The sequence below is a fragment of the Silurus meridionalis genome, chromosome 12, assembly GCF_014805685.1.
Source record: "Silurus meridionalis isolate SWU-2019-XX chromosome 12, ASM1480568v1, whole genome shotgun sequence".
Classification (NCBI taxonomy): domain Eukaryota; kingdom Metazoa; phylum Chordata; class Actinopteri; order Siluriformes; family Siluridae; genus Silurus; species Silurus meridionalis.
Window position 1 is genome coordinate 6,709,579 of NC_060895.1, and position 23,453 is coordinate 6,733,031.

The window sequence follows — 23,453 nt, forward strand, 5'->3', positions numbered from 1 at the left end:
CACTAGTTTAAGTGAAATAAAGTGTATATCTACACACACACACACACACACACACACACTATGACTGAGTTTCTGTTCCACTCTGTGCATCCTGAATCCTCTTTTGATAATTATCATCATAGAATAACCATACAACATCCTAGATTATCTTCAACATATCTATATATCGTATGTATATACACAGTGAATAACTTTTGTAATCACTTATTTTAAAACATCCACGTAGAAAAGAAAATGGGCAAAAATGCAGAGTAAAGGTATGTATATATATATATATATATATATATATATATATATATATATATATATATTTAAATTTCTATATCCTGTAGTTCCCTACATATATTGTACCTTACACACATCTTACTCAAATTTAGTTTTTGTCAAATATGTTCTATAGATCATGTGTGTAGGTATATACATTAACCAGCCATAAAATGATGAACTTATAACATTTTGACAGGTAAAGTGAATAACATGGATTATCTCTTCATCATGGCACCTGTTAGTGGGTGATATTTATTAGACAGCAAGTGAACATTTTGTTCAAAAGTGGTCCAAGCAAGGAACAGTGGTGAACCGGTGACAGGGCCATGTGTGGCCAAGGCTCACTGATACATCTGGCCAGTGTGGTCTGATCCGATTAATGCCTGACAATATTAGGCAGGTGGTCATAATGTTCTGCCCTGGTCGATATTAGACATGAATTGATATAAAATCCCAGGTATAAATCGTGGCTAGATAGATGGATGGAGATATATATATATATATATATATATATATATATATATATATATTGATAGATAGAGAGAGAGAGAGATAGAGATAGATAGAGAGATTGAGATAGATATATAGATGGATCTATATATATATAGATCCATCCATCTATCTAGCCACGATTTATACCTGGGATTTTATATCAATTCATGTCTACGCCCATACTCGCATACTTCCCCACTTAATAGTATGATACAGTGCTCTGCAGCTCTGCCGTCTCGCGCGGTTCTCCAGTACTGTGATGTATGCTAGTGCGTTTGCGAAACAGCCCGGAAGTGACGTGACAGTAATCCGCTGAATGATGTGGCAAAAAATAAAATTAGCCATTTAATTGAGGGCTTTACACCGCACTCGGCGCTCGAAACCCTGGTGCAAAAGGATCGCTGGTCCAAACTCTTTACGTGGCTACTTCGAAAACTATCGGGTCCTGCTTTTAGGTGTACAAAATGGTTGATTGTCCTTCGTCGTCTTGACGCTTCCGTGTTGAGGCTCTTCCTGCGTTTCCGCCGCCATTGCGGGTTTGAGGACTTCAGCTCTCTGGGTCCGCTGGTTTCCGTCTCGAGCAGCGGAGGAGGAAAAAGGAGAATCAGCCATTCCTGGGACAGGACCGGCGCCATTCGCATAACACCTCGAAACATCCTTCATTAGTGCTTGTGTTTCCTCTATCCGGCGCGTTATTTTTCCCCTTTTTTATAAGCCTAGTTGTATTTGATTGCGGTGTCCGTGGAGGAGGTCGCACTGAGAAGCTAGCTTAGCTATCTGGCCGGGAGAGCAGAAAACTAACCATGGCTCAGATTTTGCCTATTCGCTTTCAAGAGCACCTGCAGGTAAGGCACAGAAAAATATATATATTTATTACAAACGTGTATATTTATAGTTCAAAATAAGGATTGGGGATTTGAGCAAACTTCGAATGAACTCGTCGATTTGAGTTAGCGAGCATACCGAGTACGCCTAGTGCTAGCTTGAGCCAAATGAATGACCTCCTATGGGTTTATAAACCTCTCAACCTCATTCTCGGCGATTTATTCTCCGATTGATTCTAAAAATGTTAGAAAAAACAATGTCTAAATGCTATGTATAAAGTTGGTGTATTAGATTACATGTGACACGGCGCTCGCTCAGGTGACTAGCTGAATTATTGACTAGCTAGCTTGAGAGACTATTAGCCAGCGGCCCAGGCATCTTGAACACCGCTGTCAGTGAAAAATCACCTCGTAATTATCAAGCGGTTTGTCATTTTTTTTGTGTTGGACAACAATCCTTGGCATTTATGACTTAATATTTTAATAGATACAACCTTTGATGGATAGATATATTTAATCGCAAAACCAACGAAGTAAGGGTGTGTTGCTGTCTTCATGGCAGAAGGCCATTTTTAACCCATTTATTCTGAACACCAAGGATCAGAATAAAACAAAATCAGGTCTCAAAAATCACTTCCACCGCATGGATTTGTCACTATCCCAATCCTCATTTTATGCCACTTCTCTGCAAAACAGCAAAAATTTTTCCAGGATTCTGCTGAGTGTTGCAGAATGTCTGCAGGATTTCCTGTACATACCACTGCTCCTGCTTCAATCGACTCTCAATCTTGACGCCTTATGTCTCCCCCTTGTCTTTTTTTTTTTCTTCCTTCTCTCCCCTTTCCTCCATCATCAGCTCCAAAACCTGGGCATCAACCCAGCGAACATCGGCTTCAGCACCCTCACTATGGAGTCGGACAAGTTCATCTGTGTGCGAGAAAAGGTCGGAGAGCAAGCGCAGGTGGTCATCATCGACATGAGCGACCCCAACTCGCCCATCCGCAGGCCCATCTCTGCAGATAGCGCAATCATGAACCCGGCCAGCAAAGTGATCGCCCTTAAAGGTAAGCCACACTGCAGTGACATTCTGCTCGTTATATAAAAATTTGTCATTTGCAACATGGACCCCCCTGCCCACCCCCCCACCCCCTTTTTTATTTTTTATTTTTGGTTGCCCAACTTTATTACATTCTTGTAGTTTGTGTCTCCAAGTTGCATAATGTGTATATATACACATATATGTATATATATATATATATATAAAATATACCCCCCACCACCACCACACACACACACACACACACACACACACACACACACACACACACACACACAATTTTGTTCATGTTCACTGCTATGCCCGTTTTATTTTGGATAAAGTCCGCTCCCTGACACTTGCCTGCCTGTTGCAGTAATTTGATGTTTTAATAGTAGTCATAAAGTACTCATTGGAAATGTCTTGCTGTCATAAATGCTTTTGTCTGTTTTTTGCTTGTTTTTATTCTTCTTTTGTTCCTTACTGCTTTCTTATGTTTGCAGACGGTGAGTTAAATTTCATCTATACTGAATTGTGCAGTTTTTTTTTGTGAAATGTGTGAGCTTTTCAGTAGCTAGTGCACTGGGGGCGGGATTGCAGGTTTCACAAACCGCAATGTGAAATCTTTTTCAGGACTGGACAAATGAATAAGTGCAGAATCTCGATTCAGGTGTAGGGAACCATAGATTGAGATTTTGCGGGGGACGGGGGACCTTAACGTAAGTGCTGAAACACTGCACGTTACTCAGTGATAATGAGGTCCCATTTTGTCATTAGTCGCTCCAGTCTTGTACTGATTTTGCCATTGTGCTTGCAATACAAATATTAAACAGGGATATTTTCAGCTGTTAATGAGGTGCTTGTGTAGGCTAAGTGCGAGAGAACAGAAAGGTGAAATCATAGCTTTTGTTCTGCCTGAGAATCACTCGGTGCTGTAATTCCTGTAGAGGCAACAGATTTCAAAAATTTCTCACAATTTCAAGGCTTTTGATAATGAATGGATGCTATTTGTTTTTTATACTATTTATAAAACCACAAAGGCAAATACAAATTTAAAGAGACAAAACAGTTCGATTTAATATATTAATGTCAGCGAAATTTTCTGAATCAGGTAATCACTTAATTTAAAACATTACAGTAGAAACGAGAATTGGAGTAAATGCAGAGTAAAGATTTATATGTATACATACATATATATAAAATGTGTGTGTGTGAATTAATGTTTTTGCGGTGTTGGGGCTTGAGGTCTTCTTTGCACTGCAGCTGTTTGTCCTAAGTTACGCCGTCTGCACTTTGACACGTCTTTGACATTTTAAAGACACATTGTTTGTCTGTGTTGTGTGCTAAACATAATTATAAAAATAGCGTAGTCTTCGGCTACGCCTCCGAAGCGTTCACGTCTCCTCTGTTTTCTGCGTTTCAGCGGCGAAAACCCTCCAGATTTTCAACATCGAAATGAAGAGCAAGATGAAGGCTCACACCATGACCGACGACGTGACGTTCTGGAAGTGGATCTCCCTGAACACCGTAGCGCTCGTAACGGACAACGCCGTCTACCACTGGAGCATGGAAGGAGATTCGCAACCTGTTAAAGTGTTCGACCGGCATTCCAGCTTAGCAGGCTGCCAAATCATCAACTATCGCACCGACGCCAAACAGAAGTGGCTTCTTCTCATTGGGATTTCTGCACAAGTAGGCCCCGTTTCAAGCACTTCAAGTCTGTTTAAAATGAGGGTGTGGCGAGGAAATCTGGAAATAATTAGGTCACCGAGACTGTTTACTTTTACAGACTTTTCGAGATGCTACACTAAAACCAAATTGATGATAGTTATGCAGCAATTTCAGTACTTTGTTTTTAATAAACCTTGTAAAGAATTGACATTTTTTTGTTTGATTTTTGCAGCAAAACCGTGTTGTTGGAGCGATGCAGCTGTATTCTGTGGACAGGAAGGTGTCCCAGCCTATCGAGGGCCACGCCGCAGGCTTTGCTCAGTTCAAAATGGAAGGAAATGCTGAAGAATCCACGCTGTTTTGCTTTGCTGTTCGTGGCCAAGCAGGAGGAAAGGTCTTAAACTTTATTTCTTAAAATGATTCAAATATGTATTTTGTCTGCTATCCAATGAATTAATTATTTAAAAAAATATTTTTTTTTTTCAATCTCCAGCTGCACATTATTGAAGTCGGAACCCCTCCAACTGGCAACCAGCCTTTCCCGAAGAAAGCCGTAGACGTTTTCTTCCCACCAGAAGCCCAAAACGACTTCCCTGTTGCTATGCAGGTAAAATTCCTTTTCTTCATATAAAGTATTTCTCTATATAAAGTTGCATCATTCTGATTTTATCACATGTCGTTGAAAGATGTCGTTGCAGGATGTTGAAAGAACAGATTTTGTAACCAGAGTCTATATTTAGCAAATTACAGAGCATATTTCAATAACCAGTTGAATGATGTGTGTTTTCTGTTCCGTGCTGTCAAGAGACCACGGATGTCATTTAAGTTTTTCTCCCCCCCCCTTTCTTTTCGCTCCTGTAGATCAGTCCCAAGCAGGATGTGGTTTTTCTCATCACCAAATATGGGTACATCCACCTGTATGACCTTGAAACTGGCACCTGCATCTACATGAATAGGATCAGCGGGGAAACCATCTTCGTCACCGCTCCTCACGAGGCTACATCCGGCATTATTGGCGTCAACAGGAAGGGACAGGTACTGTGGCTTTCTCTTTTTCTGGATTGTTAAAAAAAAACTCGAATTTATCCCATTAGGCCTTTTGAATTGGATGAGTAATCTGCTCCGAGGACTTCAACGGTAGTCTCAGGATTGTGCTCCTGCTGTTTACTGTAACCTGATGCGTCCAGGTGATGAATAATTTTCTAGCACAGGCTTCCGAGCCATGAAATATGCAGTGAGCGAGAAGAAAGATGACCACGCTTCATTGTAGCCATGTCTTCTTATTAAATCTACTTTTGTGCTAGCCTATTCCCAACAGCACCAAGCTTCGAGACCTGTTTAAAGCCTGCATGTCTGTTATACTTCCGTCTCTGTCCACGAGCCTTCATTGTACGACCTTGGAATCCACTGATACCAAGAGCTACAGTTGCGGCTGCCGGTGCACGACAGGCTACAGCATTATGTGAACAGTGGGATGTGGTGGTGATCTCTAATCCTCTTAACTCTTGGTTCTTCCTGCCTCATGCTTCTCCATGTGTTGAGCCACTGCAGTTATTTATATATTTTATATGTGATTATAAAAAAAAAAAAAATATATATATATAATATATATATAAATATATATATAAATATAAATAAAAACAAAAAGTGAGTACAGCCCTCACATTTCAGCAACATCTCAAGGGGCCATTATTGTCTAGATAACTGGTGACAAAAGTGAGTATTGTCCTATTCATCATGTTCATGTTTTTGTCTACGTGTCTTATAAAACAGGTAGAATTTGGTGCTTTGAGTACAATTCTCTCAATACTGACCACTGGATTTTAAACATGGCACATCATGGTAAAGACTCTGTAGATTTCAGAATTAGAATTGTTGCTCTACACAAAGATGCCCAGGCTATAAAGAAGATCAGTAACACCCTGAAACCGAGTTACAGTACAGTGACCAGGTCATACAGACCTCACAAGGGTCCATCAGAAACGTTCACTCCTCGTGCTGTGTCAGGTGCAGAAGCTGCTGCAAGAAACACACATGTTCTGCATGTGTGGTGATGCCCTGGTCAGGAACATCAAAAAAAACTGTGTCTTGACAAGTCAATCATGGTGGTGGTAGCATCTTGGTCTTGGGCTTCATGAGTGCTGCTGGTACTGGGGAGCTGCGGTTTATTTAATGGAAACATGGATTCCAACATTCTGAAGCAGAGCATGATCCCCTCATTTCAGAAACTGCCCTAAACATTGGTTTTCTAACATAATAACGACCTTGAACACACCGCCAAGATGACAACTGCCTTGCTGAAGGTGAAGGTGATGGAGTGGCCAAGTATGTCTTCAGACCTGAACCCTATTGAGCACCTGTGGAGCATCATCAAGCAGAAGGTGAAGAAGCACCATGTGTTTAACGTCCAGCAGCTTTGTGATGTCATTAGGGAGGAGTGAAAGAGGAGCCCAGCAAGAACCTGTGCAGCTCTGGTGAATTTTATGCCCAGGAGTATTAAGGCAGTGCTGGATAACAGTGGTGCTCACACACAATATTGACACTTTGGACACAGATTTGACATGTTCACTCAGGGTGTACTCACTTTTGTTGCCTGTTATTTAGACAATAGTGGATGCATGTTGAGTTATTCTTAGTGGACAGTAAATATGTACTGCTATACAAGGACTTAAAGGAAACTTATTTTAAAAAATTGTTTATCTGAGAAATATCTTTTTTCTTTCTCAAAGTTCATGGTCAAGGCATTTGACAAGTTTTAATGCTTACATTGAAACCTAATTTACAAATGCTTTGACCTTGACCTTGTTTGGAACAATTCCAAAATTTTCAGTTTATCTGCAGGTTTAAATGAATATTTTATCTTTTTACCCCTCTAATTATTTCAAACCAAGAATCTCAGATGGATGGACAATCTGAAAACATAATGCCATTATTAAAATGAAATTATTGTATATGAGGAAACATTATACTAATTCAGTTTAAACTCTAGAAAACTGCTTGCATTTTCTTTAGCCGAAACACAGGAATTGCCTCAAAAAGCCACAATAGAATATGTAATATACATTTCTATGTTTCCTCGTCTGTTTTTAAAATAAACCTGTCTACCGAGTTCTCTTGCTTTTGACAAGATGAAAACTTAAATTTTTTTTCCTCCCATCTCTCAATTTCTGGTTTGCGAGTATGACGTTGCACAAATAAAAATGTCTGTCTTTCTTCGCCAAAGCAAAGATTCAGCAGAAAACGGCCAACAAACGTTGACCTGATGTCTTTCAACAGATATAGCTACCTAAACAGTTAAACATTAAGCACAATCAAAGCCATAATGGAGGTTAAAAAATCTCGAACGTTGCTAGAAAGTGGTCGCATGACCACACCGTCCTCGTGCACACCGAGGATGACTGTGAGGGAGACAAAGTCGAAGGGTGGCATTTTAATAAAACACAGGTTCGCCAAAAAAAAAAAAGCTCATCATGAGCAAAGTACACAATACATCAAATACGTTTTGCAAAGCCTTGGTGCAGGTGTAATGTTCTGTGGTCAGATCATACAAGCATTCTGGAAGTGTAAACTATTGTAATGTTTGGTGAAACCTGGTGACCTGATTAAATGCACTTGGTATGTGGTGGGTCAATTACGTTTTTGGGCTGTTAAGGTAAAAGCAACTTGTGAATGAATGTTTAGGTGCATTTATCTTTAATTAAAAAAACCTTGTTTGGGGTAAAGCAGGGTTACAGGGTCTTCAGTTCAGCCCCAAGTTCCAGTTTCTGTGTCTTTACTAAGAGGTAGTCAGTTTAGCTTTTAACATTTTGGTCAATAACCAGGCTTTTTAGTTGATAACTAAATATTTTGTGGTATTTTGTGAATATAATAACTATTACTTTAAAATGACAATAAGATGAACAGTCATCTTATGAGATCATGTGCCCCCCCGCCCCTCCCCCCACTTTCTCCTTTTGGTCACCTGCCAATTCCCTCTCACTCACTAGCTTTACCCTATCAAACAAAAGCTCCCTGCTGGGAGATATAAAGGTGAACACATGCTTCCTCTGAGAAGCCAGTGAAGCCAGCCAGACATGTTTTTTTTTTTTTTTTTCCTTCACTCTCGAATGTCTGTGAATTCTTTTTTTTTTTTTTTTTTTTTTTTTTTGCAATAAATTTATTTATTTATTTTTGTTAAACTTTTGTTGTTTGTTTGTATGGTATACATTTTTATTTATTTTTTGCTTTTAAGTAAGTTGTACAAAGTTAACAAAATGTGAAGCTTACTTGAACTGTTTAACAGAAGTAAAAGGAAGCACTAATAGTCATTTCCATTCAGAGTAATCATTAACAATGGCAATAAAGTAATTTGTGCAGCAACTTCTGCCATTTCGCGATAATTTAAACGGTGTGGGGGGGGGGGGATCGAAGCCATCACTGGGAATTTCCTTTCCTTCAAATGTAACCAGAATCACTTGTGTGTATTTTTATTTTTGTGGATAAACATTAAGAAGTTATAGAATATACTTATAGAAAAATATCTGGCGGAATTGCGTTTGCCACATAACTAATGTGTTTGGCTGATTTTCCCGGATAGCACGTAGACCAAAAAACCTTTGTGTTTTATGTTGAAATTATGAAATTTATTAAGAAAAATATAATTACTGTATTCCTGTAAATGTGTCCTGTATGTGTTTAAAGTGTGTGGGAGAATGATTTACGGCTTAAGCAATAAAAACAAAAGCATTTTTGGGGGCTGGCGTCCGTTTACCGCGGTTTTTCGTTTACCGCAGGCGGCTTTGGAACATAACCCCTGCGATAAACGGGGGATTACTGTACCATGTGATTTTCTCTTATTCTCTATTCAATTTGTCAAGTTTTGTTTTGGTAGAAGAGTTTAGTTGTGTGTACAATTATGAATGCGTTTACAAATAATAATAAAAAAAAGGAACCAAAAAAAGTAACCAGGATCACTATTTAAAGTTATGTGAGATAAGTAAAGGTGCCCTAAATCTCTGTTTATTTATATGCGCATGTGGGTCATCATCCCCACTGCTTCCTGTAGCAGGTTACTCGCATTATATAATCCCTACCTGTGTGTTTCTTTAGGTGCTTTCAGTGTGCGTGGAGGAGGAGAACATCATCCCCTACATCACCAACGTCTTGCAGAACCCCGATCTGGCACTGCGCATGGCTGTACGTAACAACTTGGCTGGCGCTGAGGAGCTCTTTGCACGCAAGTTCAACACTTTGTTCGCAGGGGGCAACTATTCCGAGGCTGCCAAAGTAGCCGCCAATGCACCAAAGGTATCACAATGTTTTTGCATCTTTTATTTATTTATTTATTTATTTATTTATTTTGTTTTACCTTTGCCTGGAATGTTAACCTTTTTGTTGCTTCCCAGGGCATTTTGCGGACCCCAGACACCATTCGGCGTTTCCAGAGTGTTCCCGCCCAGCCGGGCCAGACCTCCCCGCTGCTCCAGTACTTCGGCATCCTACTGGATCAGGGTCAGCTGAACAAGTTTGAGTCTCTGGAGCTCTGCAGGCCTGTATTGCAGCAGGGCCGCAAGCAGCTGCTGGAAAAGTGGCTGAAGGAAGATAAGGTAAGAGGCCTTAAGATCTTTTTTATTTTTTTGGCTTTGCAGTAAAATGTTTGACTCCTGTTAAGCTAATTCTGAAAACTGCATTTATTTTGGTTTCAGCTCGAGTGCTCCGAAGAACTGGGTGATTTGGTGAAATCTGTGGACCCAACTCTCGCTCTCAGTGTCTATCTGAGAGCAAATGTCCCTAGCAAAGTCATTCAGTGTTTTGCCGAGACTGGCCAGTTCCAGAAAATTGTACTGTATGCAAAGAAGGTGAGTTGATAGCAGGCAAAATTCAAATTTTTTAAATTTGTTTTAAAATAAAAAAAGGTAACAATTTAAATTTGAGAGATGCTCAACATAATCCATTTAATAATTCACTTTATAGTTTTAAATGAGAATAATGCAGCTTGTGATCTTGAGTTCCTTTCTGTTTCCCATCCTCTTTTCCATTTTGCAGGTCGGCTACACTCCAGACTGGATCTTTCTTCTTCGAAATGTGATGCGGATCAGTCCGGAGCAGGGCCTGCAGTTCTCCCAGATGCTGGTGCAGGATGAGGAACCACTGGCGGATATTACCCAGGTGTCCCTTTTTTTTCAATATAGTATTTTTTTTTGTTTTTTATATTTTCTTGGGGAATAGGGAATTTATATATAATATATAATTTTGTACTAAATTGATGCATGCTCTATCCTCCTTCTCAGATCGTGGATGTGTTCATGGAGTATAACCTGATCCAGCAGTGCACTTCCTTCCTGCTGGACGCTCTAAAGAACAACCGACCCACTGAAGGCCCACTGCAGACGCGGCTGCTGGAGATGAACTTGATGCATGCGCCGCAGGTCATTTTTCACCTTCACCCGTTTCCTTCTCATTTACATCGACCTGGACATTTGATCGTCTTCTCCTTTCCCTTCATTTGAGCTGTGTAAATACCGATGCGTTTGTTTGTTTTGGTTTGTTCTAAGGTGGCTGACGCTATTCTGGGAAACCAAATGTTCACCCATTACGACCGAGCCCATGTGGCCCAGCTGTGTGAGAAAGCCGGATTGCTTCAGAGAGCTCTGGAACACTACACTGACCTGTATGACATCAAACGCGCTGTGGTGCACACCCACCTGCTGAACCCCGAGGTAGACACAGAGTTTGCGATGTACTCTTTGATCAACCTTCAATCACGAAACATCATTTGTCTCAGGAAATGAATAAAAACAATCACTATGCAGGAGACTGAACTGATATGCCATAAGTATGATCAAAAAAAGAATATTCAGTCCTGTAAAGTGCCCAGGTGTATGCACAATACATCATAAAGCACAGACCTTCCAGTTCAGAATAATCTGAAGCACATTAAGCACAAGCTTATTGAGATGTAGTGTTTAATGTGATATGATCTGTGACTGTAGATTAAGAAGAAGCCAGCACTAAACTTAATACACTGAAAATACTTTCACACCTATTCGGTTACGGTGTACAAGTCACAGTAAAATTGATTCTTTGGTCATTGTTTGCTCTATAGGTTCATAATTATGCAAACCATACTACAGAAAAATGTTGGCTTGTAACCGAGTATAGAATTGCAAAGATTCTCATAAAAATCTTTTCATTTATGAGTCATGTATAATTATGGAGCGCAGCCAGCGTTTGGAAAATCCCAGTATATGGCAGAAATGGCTAGTGCTAAATATGTGATTTTAATAATTATATGAATAAGTACAGTTAAAGGTTATTTTGCTCCGTGTATGGTTTTGTGCAGGGTAGTAGTTTGTGTCTGAAGAAGGACTGCACCCAATTTGCCATTCTTGGTGCACTTCCTACAATGTGAACTCATCGTTTTTCACTGCAACTAAAAACACTAAAAGCCGAGTGCAATTTCTCAGTTTCGATCAGCCCAAATGAACCCGGTAGAGCGGGAAAACATGCCATGTTTTACATACGCAAAGCAAACAGTGCTACTTTTAAAATTACAACAGAGATTTGAAGTTTTAGAACTGGGAAATTATCAAACAGTTTCAAGATGCAAGTGAAAGCTGCATAATCAAGCAGCTGCTTTGTTTGTCCTTGAATTGAGGCTTGTAGTCTCAGGATATCTGTTCTGACTCATTCCACTAAATGTTACTTTTTGCATTTGTTACAGAGGACTTTGGTATATTTTCACACATGCAGTTTGTATTAAGCAAGTCGAACATGTTTTGTCTGCAGTGGCTGGTGAACTTTTTTGGCTCGCTGTCAGTGGAGGACTCTCTGGAGTGTCTGAGAGCCATGCTTTCGGCCAACATCCGCCAGAACCTGCAGATATGCGTCCAGGTGGCCTCCAAATATCATGAGCAGCTCACCACCCAGTCTCTCACCGAGCTCTTTGAGTCTTTTAAGAGCTTTGAAGGTGAGTTTTTATTTCTAAGAAACTGAAGATGGCGATCAAACCCCAGTTAAAATAGATATTCGAGTTGTTAATATGCCTGGACGTGTGTGTGCTTTGCAGGTCTGTTCTATTTTCTTGGCTCCATTGTGAACTTCAGTCAGGACCCAGAGGTGCATTTCAAGTACATTCAGGCAGCCTGTAAAACTGGACAAATCAAAGAGGTGGAGAGAATCTGCCGGGAGAGTAACTGCTACGATGCCGAGCGTGTGAAGAATTTTCTTAAGGTATGGAACCAGAATGTTCTAATTGTTTTGTTTTGTTCATAAATTTTATTTATTTTTTTTGCATCTAATTTCCTCTTCATTTTACCGTCGTATGTAGGAAGCGAAACTGACTGATCAGCTGCCTCTCATCATTGTGTGTGATCGCTTTGATTTTGTCCACGACCTGGTCCTTTATCTGTACCGCAACAATCTGCAGAAGTACATTGAGATTTACGTGCAGAAGGTAAAGTCCATTCCAGTCTCCAAGGTTCACCAGAAACGTTAGAATCCACATTTGCGCATTTCAAGGCTTTAAAGTAACTTGTAAACATCTGTATTTGCGGATCAGGTGAACCCCAGCCGCTTACCTGTGGTGATTGGTGGGCTGTTGGATGTGGATTGTTCAGAGGATGTCATTAAGAACCTGATCCTGGTGGTCCGAGGACAGTTTTCCACCGATGAGCTGGTTGCTGAGGTGGAAAAGAGGAACAGGTATGTCATTCCTCATATCTGTTCTTTTATTTGTACAAATCTAGTGTACAATACAAATGTGTTCTGACCTGGTACACAATTTATTTATTTTTTGATGCCAGACTTAAGCTGCTGTTGCCCTGGCTGGAAGCCCGTATTCATGAGGGATGTGAAGAACCTGCCACGCACAATGCCCTGGCTAAGATCTACATTGACAGCAACAATAACCCTGAGCGATTCCTGAGAGAGAACCCGTACTACGACAGCCGCGTGGTGGGCAAGTACTGCGAAAAGAGGGACCCTCATCTGGCTTGTGTGGCTTACGAGAGAGGACAGTGTGACCAAGAGCTTATTAATGTAAGGAAACTGTGCCTGAACCTGACCGCTTTTAGATTTATTTGTTGATTTGTGAAATGTGTCTCTGAGCTGATTTTCTACATTTAGACATCATTTTTTGTCCCATTCACAGGTATGCAACGAGAACTCCCTCTTCAAGAGTCTGTCTAGGTATTTGGTGCGTCGTAAGGATCCTGAGCTGTGGGCCAGCGTTCTCCTGGAGAGCAACCCTTTCAGAAGGCCACTGATTGACCAGGTACACAAGTGACTTGTTACTGGAGATTTAAGTTGCTCTCTTATGTCTTCTTAAATTGCTAAGGACATTTTTATACTCATCTTAACCTCATTTATTCTTACAGGTGGTGCAGACTGCACTCTCAGAGACCCAGGACCCAGAAGAGGTGTCTGTTACAGTCAAAGCCTTCATGACTGCTGATCTGCCTAATGAGCTGATTGAACTTCTTGAGAAGATCGTTTTGGATAACTCTGTTTTCAGTGAGCACAGGTTAGTTCGCAGTTGGACAACAAATGTCTTGCCAACCTGCTCAATCTCATTTTTTTTGTTGGTTTTAATATTTACTCCGTTGCTGCTCAGGAACCTGCAAAACCTCCTGATCCTGACTGCCATCAAAGCCGACCGCACCCGCGTAATGGAGTACATCAACCGCCTGGATAACTACGATGCCCCTGACATTGCCAACATCGCCATCAGCAACGAGCTTTTTGAAGAGGCTTTTGCCATCTTCAGGAAGTTTGATGTCAACACATCTGCAGTGCAGGTCGGTCACAAGGAGCCTTTTTTATTTTATTATTATTATAATTTTTGCCCAAATGCTCTAAAAGCAGTTTTTGGATGTCAGATTGAGTTTCGGTCATTTTTCTGTGGCAGGTCCTGATTGAGCACATTGGCAACCTGGACCGGGCCTATGAGTTGCTGAACGCTGCAATGAACCTGCAGTGTGGAGCCAGTTGGCTAAAGCTCAGCTGCAGAAGGGTCTGGTAAAGGAAGCTATTGATTCCTACATCAAGGCCGATGACCCATCAGCATACATGGAAGTGGGACATGCTGCAGCCCAAAGCGGTAAATACAGACAAATATATCTTATTCACAGGCTGAGTACTGTGTGCAAAAAAAACATACATTTGACCAATTTATATGCAAATGTTTTATACAGTTGAAATACAATATCTAGAGTACAAGCAAATTTATAAACAGAATTCATATTTTGTTAATGCTGTAAGCCTCTAGTTTAGTTTAGGTTTAGTGTTTTGCATTATTATACACGTCTTCCTCTCGCTATAGAACTCTGAACTTCTCATTAATCCTCATTTCCTTTTTCTATCAAACTGTGATAAAAGGGAAATAAAGTATGAATCATTAGTTTAACCTCAGGGCAGTGTGATTTCTACTGGAAATGTTTTAATCATCTTCCAAAAAATGTAATACTGGTTTGCAGGCAAAATGTTTTATATAATGAGGATTTGCCGCTTTTTCACAGGGAACTGGGAGGATTTGGTGAAGTTCTTGCTGATGGCGCGTAAGAAGGCCCGTGAGTCATACGTAGAGACCGAGCTGATCTTTGCATTGGCTAAAACCAACCGCCTGGCTGAACTGGAAGAGTTCATCAACGGCCCAAACAACGCCCACATTCAACAAGTAAATTTATTATTGTAGCTTGTACAAACAAAGATGCTGTCCTTCAATGCTGCTAGCTTATGCTACAATTAGGTACCAGATACGTGTTCTGATTTTCTTTTTGTCCTTCAGGTTGGTGATCGGTGCTACGATGAGAAGATGTACGAGGCAGCTAAGCTGCTGTACAACAATGTGTCCAACTTTGGCCGCCTGGCTTCCACTCTGGTCCACCTAGGAGAGTATCAAGCTGCTGTGGACGGAGCACGCAAGGCCAACAGCACAAGAACCTGGAAAGAGGTGAGCACGCACACGCTCCCAAAATGTTCTCACCTAATTGCTGTGGTTAAGTGTAATAACTGGTTATTTTCCTCAGCAGGCGCTTTATAGGTTTATTTTAATGAAGGCTTTCGTCATCTATTGTTTAGTTTTTAGTTCACAGTGTGTGAGATGTTGTTTTTTTTCTTCCCAGGTCTGTTTTGCATGCGTAGATGGGAAGGAATTCCGTCTGGCACAGATGTGCGGCCTGCATATTGTGGTCCATGCTGATGAACTTGAGGAGCTTATTAACTATTACCAGGTGACCAATATCCATATTTTCTCATGGTCTACATGTTTATAGTACATTAGGGCTCCTTTACCGGTTTTGCAGCAGGAGTGTTTTATCGGTGTGTGCGTTTCATTTTACTTTCAGGACCGTGGCTATTTCGAGGAGCTGATCACCATGTTGGAGGCGGCTCTGGGGCTTGAGCGGGCTCACATGGGCATGTTCACTGAGCTGGCCATCCTCTATTCCAAGTTCAAGCCACAGAAGATGAGGGAGCACTTGGAACTCTTTTGGTCCAGAGTCAATATTCCCAAGGTGAAATAGCTTCGACTGTTGAATAAGTATAGCGGGTTTATTTATATTGTCTGCACTATTAAACCTGATACATTCCGATACATATTGTTTGTACTACTTTATAGTGTTGTGGTGTTTCATGCTTTAGGTCCTGAGGGCAGCAGAACAGGCTCATCTGTGGGCTGAGCTGGTCTTCCTTTATGACAAGTATGAGGAATACGATAATGCGATCATCACCATGATGAACCACCCTTCAGATGCCTGGAAGGAGAGCCAGTTCAAAGACATTGTTACTAAGGTACTGCAGTTGCTTCCGTTTGTTTGTGTGGGGGGATGTAATTAAATTCTCTTAATGCAGTTTAACAGCATCTCATATATTGTGTTTTTTCAGGTGGCTAATGTGGAACTGTACTACAAAGCCGTTCAGTTTTATCTGGAGTTCAAGCCTCTGTTACTGAATGACCTGCTCATCGTACTGTCCCCAAGGCTGGATCACACACGCGCTGTCAACTTCTTCTTTAAGGTGTGTGTGTGTGTGTGTGTGTGTGTGTGTGTGTGTGTGTGTAAATATGTATATAAAAAGATATATAAGCCCGAATTGTTCATGTGTCCTATTCACCCATTTTATTTATTTATTTATTCTTTTTAGGTTAAACAGCTGTCTCTGGTTAAACCGTACCTGCGATCTGTACAGAACCACAACAATAAATCAGTCAACGAAGCACTCAACAATCTTTTCATAATCGAGGAGGACTACCAGGTAGGAGGTCTAGAGCATATTGAGTTAATCGCTTTCTGTACCTAACCAGTAATTATTATGTTTATATAGAGGCTATCCTTAAGCTTTGTTTTTTTGGGTGTCACACACAGGCTCTGCGTACATCCATCGATGCCTATGACAACTTTGATAACATCTCTCTGGCCCAGAGCCTGGAGAAGCATGAGCTCATCGAGTTCAGGAGAATTGCTGCCTACCTTTTCAAAGGCAACAACCGCTGGAAGCAAAGTGTGGAGCTCTGCAAGAAGGATAAACTCTACAAGGTGCATATTTCCTGCACAGTCGTTTACATTTTGGGTCACCCTGCTCAGCTCGGGGGTATTTAAGAACTGATTTCGCAGTCACAGGCCAGGTAGCTGTGAAATCCTCAGTCAAATGTTCCCACGGTCTTTTCTGCATGTTCAAGCAGAAAAATCTTTTAGTCTAAGCATATGCACAATAGAAAAATAGATTTCGGTATCATTTTGCAATAATTTGATGCATTCTAAATTTATTTTTCATGTAGTAATCAAGTGGTTTATACATAGTCTTATTTTCAATCATCAAAAGCATATTTCACAGCTGTGAACAGCAGTTATAAGGCCAGTGTTATTTTTTATTATTTTTTTTAGATCTAGCAAGAATATAATGTAATATTTACAAATGTTTTTTTTCTTGCGGGTGCTGTATTTAGTCATGTGCCTCCTCAGCACTTAAGTGCTCTGAAACTGCAAACTTAACAAAAGCTGCAAGAATATTTCAAGAGAATTCACCGTAGGTGTGCGTCAGCCCAGTAAACCCCGGAAACAGAAGCCAATAGAATACAATTTCAGTGGTCTGTTTTCTGGGAGGCAACACAACGATTTCACTGAAGTGCAAAATGATATCACACCAGTTTTTTCTGTAAATGGCACCTCCTATTTACCTCTCTGTACATTTCCATAATCTCCCCTGATTCAAAATGATCTAAAGCAGTATGTTCAGTGTAGCATCAGGTTATACTCGTGTTAGGAATTATGGGAGGAAAAGAAAGCTCCTAGAGGGTAAACTGGCACTCGTTTAATGTCAGGGATTGATTGTGTGGCGTAAACCTGATTGAGCTCTGCGCACGTGTGCACCACAGGACGCCATGCAGTACGCATCAGAGTCGAAGGATACAGAGCTGGCTGAGGAGCTGCTGCAGTGGTTCTTGCAGGAGGAGAAGAAGGAGTGCTTCGCCGCCTGCCTCTTCACGTGCTATGACCTCCTGCGGCCTGACGTGGTGCTGGAGACGGCCTGGAGGCACAACATCATGGACTTCTCCATGCCCTACTTCATCCAGGTCATGAGGGAGTACCTCAGTAAGGTGAGCCACCACACTCTGCAGCTCTGTAGTCTCGCATAACCACACTGGGTTAGTGTGAGAGCACTGACCATGTGATCGAAAGGCACTCGAGCTGGGGGTCAAACATGGAGAAAGTAACGTGTTTGATCGGGTTTAATGTAAAAAAAAAAAAAAAAAAAGAGAAAAAGCTCACCATGTTGGATGTCATTTGTTTCATTTACTAATAATATCATTATGATTACATCTCCTCACTCTGTTCATGAAAACCAGTTAGTTTTTTCGTGGTGTGTGTTTGGGGAAGGACAGGAAGTCCCTCCGTATTACAGCACAGCTATTAAAAGAAAAGCGAAATGCGGCAAATTATAGGAAGTCGCTGTAAACGCACCATACAAAAGCTCTATTAAAAAAAGGGGGGGGGGGGGGGGACGTTTAAGGCCCCAGTGTAATTGACATCTGGAGTGATACATATTCGACCTTGAAATTTGTAGTTATGTATTAAATTTTTTACATTTTTTCATATTTTCTGTGATTATTCCCCTCTTCCTTCTTTCTGTATATCTTGGGTGACACTACTGCTCATTTCTGCAATTGTTCTCTTCTTGCATTTTCAATGCTGGTCTGTTGAGTCTGCTTTATTTTCTTAAGCTGCTACTCTTAAATTCCCTTTCAGGTTGATGCAATTAAGGAAAAGGTGAAGGCTGCCTCTTATTCCCTTTTAACCTGTGTAGTTTTGGAGGACTGAAACTTTTTGGGAAACTGCATGAGTTTTATTTTCTTCCCCCTCCCATATCACTCTGCTGCTTTTAAAACACACCTTTTGACTAGACTTTCCTCCAAGTTTCCTCTAGAGTACTGACCATGTGTCGAGCAGATGCTGCAGTAGCGAGCACCTTTCTGACCTGTAGCCCAAGAGCCATCATTAATAATACCGAAGTGCAGTCAATTATTGGCTCCTCATGCAGCCGCCATTTAGCCTGCTCAAACAAAATGACGCCAGTGTGTCACGGTGTTTTCTATACATCGAGGTTAAAAGCCCCGTTCCCTTTTCGAATCGGCCGGGCTTCAAATTCCTCCACTAATCCGGGTGTAGACTGTAACGCAGGTGATTTAGGGGTGAGGAAACCCTGAAAGAAGTGACCACATTTTCGAGATTCTTTTAGTCCTTACTATGCGACCGCTCCGAAATCCGGAATCTTACAGTAACGAGAAAGTGTGGTCCTTCACTAGCGTATGCCGCGTCCGAGATCTTACAAGCATGTGTTTTTTACATTGTTGATGGCACCCTTTCGAGACCCTTTAGGGACCATGGCTGTTGGCTGTGCCTGCGTTTGGAAGCCGTGAATGGCTGTATGAATCCATCTCACTCCTGTCACTCTGTCTTCACTCTTCTACTTTGCTTCTCTTTTCATGCACATACTCTGTCAACTAAACAAAATAACAGCTACTCCTCTGGCATGTGTTCTTCCCCCTTTCTCGAGTGAAACCTTTTGACTTTTGCTGACCTTTTTTCAAGCCTGCTCGACAACATTTCCACCGACCGTAGTGTCCACACCAGTTGTATGTAGAGAACTGAACCCACCATGAACCCAGCATGCACTCATCCTAAGCAGCGGCAACCCTTGACGATTGCGCTGTAACTGTCAAGGACTCAGATTAAGTGTTTCCTATGTAACCAATTCTTTTTTTTTTTTTTTTTGTCATGAGCGAAGATACGATCATTCCTTATTTATTTAAGAGTTCTAAGTTTCCTTTTTTTTTTTCCCACTTTATGAAGACTCCAATTTATTATAATTACAGGACTGTCTTTTTGGAGCACCTGTTTCTATACACCAAATGTGTGTGAATATCAAATTGACTTTACCTCACCTATTCTCAGCCACTTTAAGCTCGATTTAGGTGACAGGGTTCTGTTTTCTACATATGCACCGTTTATTAAAAATGAATCGCACAGTGGCTGATTGGGGGGGACCATCAAACTCTATTGAGCCAAAGTCAGATGTTTTTTTTTTTCCTTTTTCTTTCTATAGAACTATTCTAAGCCTAATCTATACGGCATTTCATGTCATGGTGTTGGAATTGAAACGATTCTTTAAATAGGATCCATGCTCAGCAGCAGCTCTGGACTGTTGTAGAACGAGCTTGGTTTGTGCTCTTGCACTCTGCTTAAAACGCATCCGCCACGGTTTAAGCTTGGCCGGAAGCATCTGCTGTGAATGGTCCCATCCATCAGTCATGTTGTTTTGTGACTAGAAAGGCCAGAGTTGTTTTTCATATTTGTTGCCACTGGGTGGCAGCCTGTTTCTTAGTTATCTTTTTTCTGTCCCCGTCTCTCATTCAGGTCGATAAGCTGGACGCATCCGAGTCTTTGAGGAAAGAGGAGGAGCAGGCCACGGAGGCACAACCCATTGTTTATGGTATGACTTCACTTTTTACATCACCACAAGATGGTGTTCCTGTCGAACTGACCTTTTCTTTTTAACTTCATTGTTTTTTTGTTTTTTAACATGACATTTTTTTTTTTTAAATATATGATGTCAATGGTCTAATACAGGGGTGTCTAATCTTTTCCACAAAGTGCCAGTGTGGGTGCAGGTTTTTATTCCAACCAATCTCGGGCCATAGTCATTTTAAAAATGAAAACCATTAGATTTAAACACGCAGAATTCGGTGTGGACTCGCTTGTTTGTGGAAAAGATTGGACAGCCCTGGTATAATGCTGCTTGGTAGAAAGCAATGTTCAGAATGTGAGAGACTGTGGCTCACATTAGTTGTTTGGTTTATTTCCCCCTTTACCACCTACTGCATTGCACAGGAGCTATTTTTTCCAAGGTGTATCAGTTTACCTGAACATGGGATGGGAACATGGGCAATCTTTCCACAATATCAAATACAAAGAGACTAAACACGAACAAAATACAGTGCAGTTCACATTTATACCAGGTTACATTTCACCTATTACATGTGGTGCAACAAGTCTAAATGCTATTTATTTATTTATTCATTTATTTATTTATTTATTAAATTTTCCTCTCACTGAGGCAGCAATCCTGATGCTTTCTCATCAGAGAACTACGGAAGCAGATGCATATATATTGAATTGCATGATTGTCAGGAGTTAACTCGGGATTAATCGCATCTGAATCGCACATTTTTAATGTTCTAAATGTACCTTAAATGAATACTTGTCAAGTTTTTAATACTATAATGGACATAAGCATAGACAAATGTATGTATTATTAGTGAAACTAAACTCAACATGGAACATGAAGACACAATGTACTTTTAAACGTTTTAAAAGAAGTCATCCGGACACCAAATAAAACTTTTGCTATGTTTCCACACGGACGGTTTTAATTGCCGGATGTACGCATCATGCCGGATTTTAGGGCCAGATCTGAAACTTGGTGCATCGGTTCTATAAAAAATGTTTTATATCTAAGTAAAGAAAAGATATGAATTTGCGTTGAAGGTATGAATTTCACTTCTTTTATATGCCTTTTGTTTTTTATGGTCACAGAAATGCGCGCCACATCAATTGCGTTAATATTGTAGTTAAATTGAATTCGCGATTTTTGTATGCGTGTGTATGTACATGTTGTGCTCAGTTATACAATTACATTCCTGTATGCCCAATAAAACAGGCTGAACAAATGACACCTCAAATAATTTCTATCATATGTCTGTGTTTTATTATACGTTTCGGGCATAACGTTATGACAAATTGATGCCTAATCATGCCATGATGAAGAGTGTTATGCACTTTACAGGTAATAAGGTTTTAGTGTCCTAATATTATGATTATAATATAATAAACATATACACATGTATGATTATCATTTGAGGGGTCATTTGTTCAGCCCGTTTTATTGGGCATCCAGGAATGTGTATTGTATAACTGAGCATCATGTTAGTTTTCCCTTTCTATTATGATCAGAACACTTTTAAAACCTATAAAAGCAACTAATATCAAGCTGTGACATTCAACAGATTTATGTTTTTAGCGCTAGTTCGTCTTGTATGAATGCACCCCAGTTCTATGTACGCCTTTAGAAGAAGAAACAAATCTACTTAAGGGAACCGGGAACACAGAACCAGCTCCTAATATGAGAAGGAAATGTTTAGGGAAACATCTTTTTTGTATTATTTTGACTGTTGATCTGATCTTTTTTTTTTTTGTGTTAAACTTGTGTTACAGGCACACCCCAGCTGATGCTCACCGCAGGCCCAAGCGTCCCCGTTCCTCCTCAGCAGCCTTACGGCTATGGCTACACTGCCCCTGCTGGCTACGGTCAGCCAGCGCAGCCCGGCTTCGGCTACGGCATGTAGAGCCGCCCTCCTCCTCCTCCTCCTTTTCCCAACCCCGCACCTCGCCTGCAATTCTCATCGTTCGTCTGTCCTTCAGTTCCTCCTCTCCCCCTCCGCTCATTGTGCTTTATTCACAGAAGTGTTGCAGAATCAGACTTGTGCATTTTAAACGATTCTTTCTAAAAAATGCATTGAAGGACTTCCTTTTTATTTGAGTTATTAAAGAAAGTAATTCCTTTTTATGTTACATTCCATATTCAAGCCTACTTATATAACAGATCGTGTCCTTATATTGATTATTATTTTCTTTCTTTTTTTTTTTTTTTTAAGTGGGGGAATTGGTGACGTATGTACGTGAAATTTTGAGAACAGCAATTAACCTTATTAACACAATGTTGTGAAGCAGCTGATTTGCACTCTGTCATGAGAGGGAAAAAAAAAGAAACTAATGTAGAATCTCCTAATTTTGATGTGCTGTATGTGAACGCTTACACTGTCTGTATAATGCACTTCATTATTGTATATTCTGGGGGAAAAAAATAAGTAAAAAAAAATAAATATTTGAAGCATATGCATCCATTTAGCAACACTAAGTAATAATCAGATATTCTACACAGGTATGTAGCTGTATGGAATTTTATGTGCATACAGACATTATGATTATAGAAAAAGCAATTTTAATCCCTTAACACGAAGCCGTACTCATCGAGTGTGTCAGCATCGGCCTCCTTTCATTCACTCCGTGTGTAACAGGCGAATCTCCTGTTGTGTTCTATACAGTGCTCTTGTGTGATTTCCATAAAAATGAGCAAGGGGTGGAAAAAATAGATGATGATGATTCTTCTGACCTCTGTCTGTGTGTGTGTGTGTGTGTGTGTGTGTGTGTGTGTGTACTCACCATGCATCTTCCCTGTATTTGAGGTTTGTGTATGCCTGGTGTTGTGATGTTCTAGCTCTTACGTTCTAGCTTTGTTTGGAGTGTACAGAAGAACCGATCCGGGTTGGATTCCACACTGGTCCTGTACGTTCCGGAGGCTTTCTGCACTCGGAACGAGCAGCTATTACATTTACAGGATTGTGAACCTTTTTTTTTTTTTTTTTTGGTGGCTTTGATTGTAAACTTGCTCACATTAAAGTTGAAAAATCACTGAATCCTTTGACTTGGTCTTGTTTTACAAAGTTTGGCTGTGATAAATGAAAATTTATATTAATCAGCAAATAAACTTGAAATAAATCAGGGATAGGGAGAAAAATCTTTACAAAAAAAATACAATAAAAGGAATAATATAATTTTTTTTTTTTTGTA

General features: G+C 40.4%; 1 protein-coding gene across 1 annotated transcript; it reads left to right on the plus strand.

Annotated features, from left to right (window-relative positions):
• Window positions 1-1,054: 1,054 nt before the first annotated feature.
• cltcb (clathrin, heavy chain b (Hc)) lies at window positions 1,055-23,299 on the plus strand. The gene is given in 34 exon segments (XM_046862610.1): window positions 1,055-1,604; window positions 2,440-2,647; window positions 3,123-3,125; window positions 4,043-4,311; window positions 4,523-4,684; window positions 4,784-4,897; window positions 5,152-5,325; window positions 9,379-9,576; window positions 9,675-9,875; window positions 9,975-10,127; window positions 10,315-10,437; window positions 10,560-10,697; window positions 10,824-10,988; window positions 12,058-12,238; window positions 12,338-12,501; window positions 12,599-12,724; window positions 12,830-12,972; window positions 13,074-13,308; window positions 13,421-13,543; window positions 13,647-13,792; window positions 13,883-14,066; window positions 14,177-14,216; window positions 14,219-14,368; window positions 14,787-14,944; window positions 15,056-15,220; window positions 15,393-15,500; window positions 15,615-15,782; window positions 15,910-16,059; window positions 16,153-16,284; window positions 16,411-16,521; window positions 16,632-16,802; window positions 17,642-17,863; window positions 20,181-20,256; window positions 22,038-23,299. Coding segments are annotated over 34 exon segments (5,034 nt in total). The 5' UTR covers window positions 1,055-1,562; the 3' UTR covers window positions 22,169-23,299.
• Window positions 23,300-23,453: the final 154 nt, after the last annotated feature.